General features: G+C 36.3%; 1 protein-coding gene across 1 annotated transcript in view; it reads left to right on the top strand.

Annotated features, from left to right (window-relative positions):
* Nucleotides 1-748: 748 nt before the first annotated feature.
* The window catches only part of LOC107098405 (E3 ubiquitin-protein ligase TTC3-like), a 35,669-nt gene continuing 33,224 nt past the window's right edge, over nucleotides 749-3,193 (top strand). The window contains exons 1-3 of the mRNA XM_015396077.1: nucleotides 749-901; nucleotides 981-1,062; nucleotides 1,398-1,451. Coding sequence (XP_015251563.1) covers nucleotides 807-901; nucleotides 981-1,062; nucleotides 1,398-1,451 — 231 coding nt within the window. The 5' untranslated portion in view covers nucleotides 749-806. The remainder of the gene's footprint in view (nucleotides 902-980; nucleotides 1,063-1,397; nucleotides 1,452-3,193) is intronic.

The following is a 3,193-nucleotide window of genomic DNA, read 5'->3' as shown; positions in this document are numbered from 1 at the left end:
ACTTTAGATGGCTTATCTCTGACATATTTGCCAATTCTATTGCTCCTTATTTCTGCAAGTATAATTTCTCCAACATTGCTTTGCCTGTTTTTCTATTATTAAATAATCAAAAGAAGTTGTAGAAATATTAAAGCTGATGTATAAAAAAGCCTTTACAAGACAATGTGAAGCTAAATGCTGAGGTGTTAAGCAGTTATTATTTTTTTGTTTATTGTATTTTAAAGCATAATTTATAAGTTTTAAATTCGGCTCATTGTTAAATTTGTTAAAGTATAGCTATGGTAATTTTAATTTCTGCAAATTTGAGCTCCCTTGACATTTGACCATGTGCTAATATTTTCTATTTTTGGATGAATTTACATGCTTCCTTTTTCACTTTGCTGCTTTGAATACTGGATATCTCTATTCTATTTGGCCCTTCGGCATAAATGAAGTTAATTCAACCAGTCAAATAAATGAACATTATGCAGCGTTTTAATGCTTTACATTTGATACATAGTATTATGTCACATATTGTATACTTGTCCAGATGTGAAATTTAACACAGACATTGTGTAAAACTGTTCTTAATTTTTTCCCAGTCCACAGATTGTATTAGCAGTATTTTGAGGATGTAGAAGCATCTTAAGTATTTAATCAGGAAATAATTTTTAAGTGATATATATATGAAAGGAAAATAAAATGGTGATATCTTAGAGCGTGGATTGAATCAAATATCATGATGATCTTCTTCTGTTGTTTCAGAGAGGGGTTTTCAGCAGTGGTGCGCCATACCGCTTACCTCCAAGATAGAAGGTGCACAGCGAATGAGAGTCTGTGTGTTTTGGTTTCCCTCTCTGCTGCAGCCAGATAATTCCAGAACCTGCGACTGGGCTGTAGCAGTTGGTTTAATCAACAGCAAGTAAGCCATGCTTCGATTTCTGAAAATAAGACCACCTGGCGTCATCTCAAGGTGCTGAACTCCTGTTCTTTTTTTGTAGGAAAAGTGGAAGGCTTCATTTGAATAACCTACACAAGATACAAGTGGTTGAAAAAATCCTTTTGAACCTGGAAGTTGGAAGTGTAAGTCTGATCATCGCCTATCTGCTCAATAAAAGACTGGACATTTTTCTTTTTTCAGTCCTTCTAAATTTATTCTGTCTGACATAATAATATTCTGTCTGACATGATAATATCCAGGTTTTGACAGGCAAAACCTGGATATTATCATGAGTTCCTGTAAAAGATTAACACGGTTAAAGGAGGAGTTTTATTTATTAGCCAATTAACATTATGTTTTAGTAGAAAACGAAGAGGGCAGGATATCTTGTATATATTTATTCTGAAATGGGAAACAAAATAATTAGTAAACATTTATTTCTGTGGATTTTCTCTAATTTTTTTTTTCTTTTATGTAGTGGGACAAAGATTTTACCAAAAAGATTTTCGCCATTTGTAACGAGTTGTCTTTGGTAAGTTGATAAACTCTTTCCACATTTTAAAATTATTAAAAACTAGAAAAGCCCTGCACTCTGTTAAGTTTTGCCCCATACTGTGATTTTCACCTATAGTGAAAACTCACAGATGATCGGGATCATTACCAAATTTTAATAAATTGTTCCTTAGTGTTAGACATACCTCTGGTAAAGATTTTCTTTAGATATGTTCATAATTTTCAGGTTAGCAATGCAATCAACAAACAAACTAACCAATATGCTTCTGCATGGCTGCCCTGACAGATGCACAGTGATGGAGCCTCTGGTGTCTGTTCTGCTCTATCCTTCATTTACTCTGCACTTGGTTTGACTTCAAACTAGGCATATTTTTTCTTCAGCAAAACTTCCAGACTTTTTGAGATCAATGCTGAAGCTTTCAATAGCCAAATGCATTTTTGAAGCATTTATAAAACTGCATCATTGGCTTTTAACTAGTTTTCAAAGATCAATGTCACATTAACTTTTGCATTAAAAACTTTTTAATGAATGCGATGCCCCTAGTAGTGTTAAATTGGCTGATCCCAGTTCTCTTAGTGTTCAGACAGAATCTATTGTGTTTTGGTATGGAACTAATGCACTAAAGTCAAGCTAAATATCTGAGGTGGAAATGTGAAGACTACCATGTCACAGAGTATTCATATCTGGTTTTGATAAATGCAACATTGGGTGTTCTCAGATATAGGTAGACCTGAGGAGATCTTGGGAATCGTACTTACTAATTTCCTCTTGGAGCAAGGTTACACAGTATCTGCTAATTTTCTCTGTTTATAGTGCTTTCCTTCAACTCTTACACACATTGTGAAATTCTTCACTTCTGTATCAGCGTGACCACACCTCTGACAGGTGTGGCGCAAGTATTTTAACTCCGTTGACTTCATCTTTACAGACGAGCTATTCTTTGTGTCATTTGTCATCTGTGGGGATGTGGATTATAATGTTTTGACAGTATCGGACTACAGATTAAGGAGTTCAAGCTGAGCCTGACAATGCATATTCCTCACCAGAGAGGGTAAAGGTGAAGAAATGATTTGCGTCTTGCTCATAACTGTTATCTTTTTGAGAACTTCTCATGCTGTGCTTCTGACAGGTAATGTGTACTTTTAGAGGTGATTGTCTTAGCATGTGAATGAAAATATTTTCCATTAATTAACTTGAAACAAACTTCAACTTTCTTATGAAAGCTTTTCTCAGGCATAGGGGAGTTTCCTTGCAGACGAACAGTGCTCATGCACTGCTTATTGAAGATTCTGAACTCAAAGATCGAAGCTTTCATGTTGTCAATGAAGTCTCCAACAAGACAGGAAATGGTTGCTAGATTTTGTTTCGCCATTTAGTTTTTATTTTTAAAGAAAAAGAAAAATTTTTTCACAGCCTTTTATTGTCATTACTAGGGCTGCAACAACGAATCGATAAAATCGATAAAAATCGACTTTTAAAAGCGTTGGCAACGAATTTCATCATCGATTAGTTGTGTCGCGCGATTTATGCGTCATCCGCCGCCGTCGTCATTGCCGTGGGGCGCCTCTCCCATCCCAACCCCGTTTTCCCGCTCCCGCAGGAGTCCCTCTCAGCGCTGCAGTCAGAGCCGCAGGATGTTTACCCTCAGCGTCCAGACTGTAAATGAAGCGCGCATGCGCCGGGATTGACGGCGCAAATTGATCACAATGATTAAAATAGCCTGCGCTTTGTAAAGTGAAAAAAGTCGTAACATGCAACTT

Source organism: Cyprinodon variegatus, unplaced genomic scaffold (assembly GCF_000732505.1).
Source record: "Cyprinodon variegatus isolate N-32 unplaced genomic scaffold, C_variegatus-1.0 Scaffold774, whole genome shotgun sequence".
NCBI lineage: Eukaryota > Metazoa > Chordata > Actinopteri > Cyprinodontiformes > Cyprinodontidae > Cyprinodon > Cyprinodon variegatus.
Note: the sequence above shows the minus strand (reverse complement) of the source record. Positions and strands in the feature narration are given on the sequence as shown.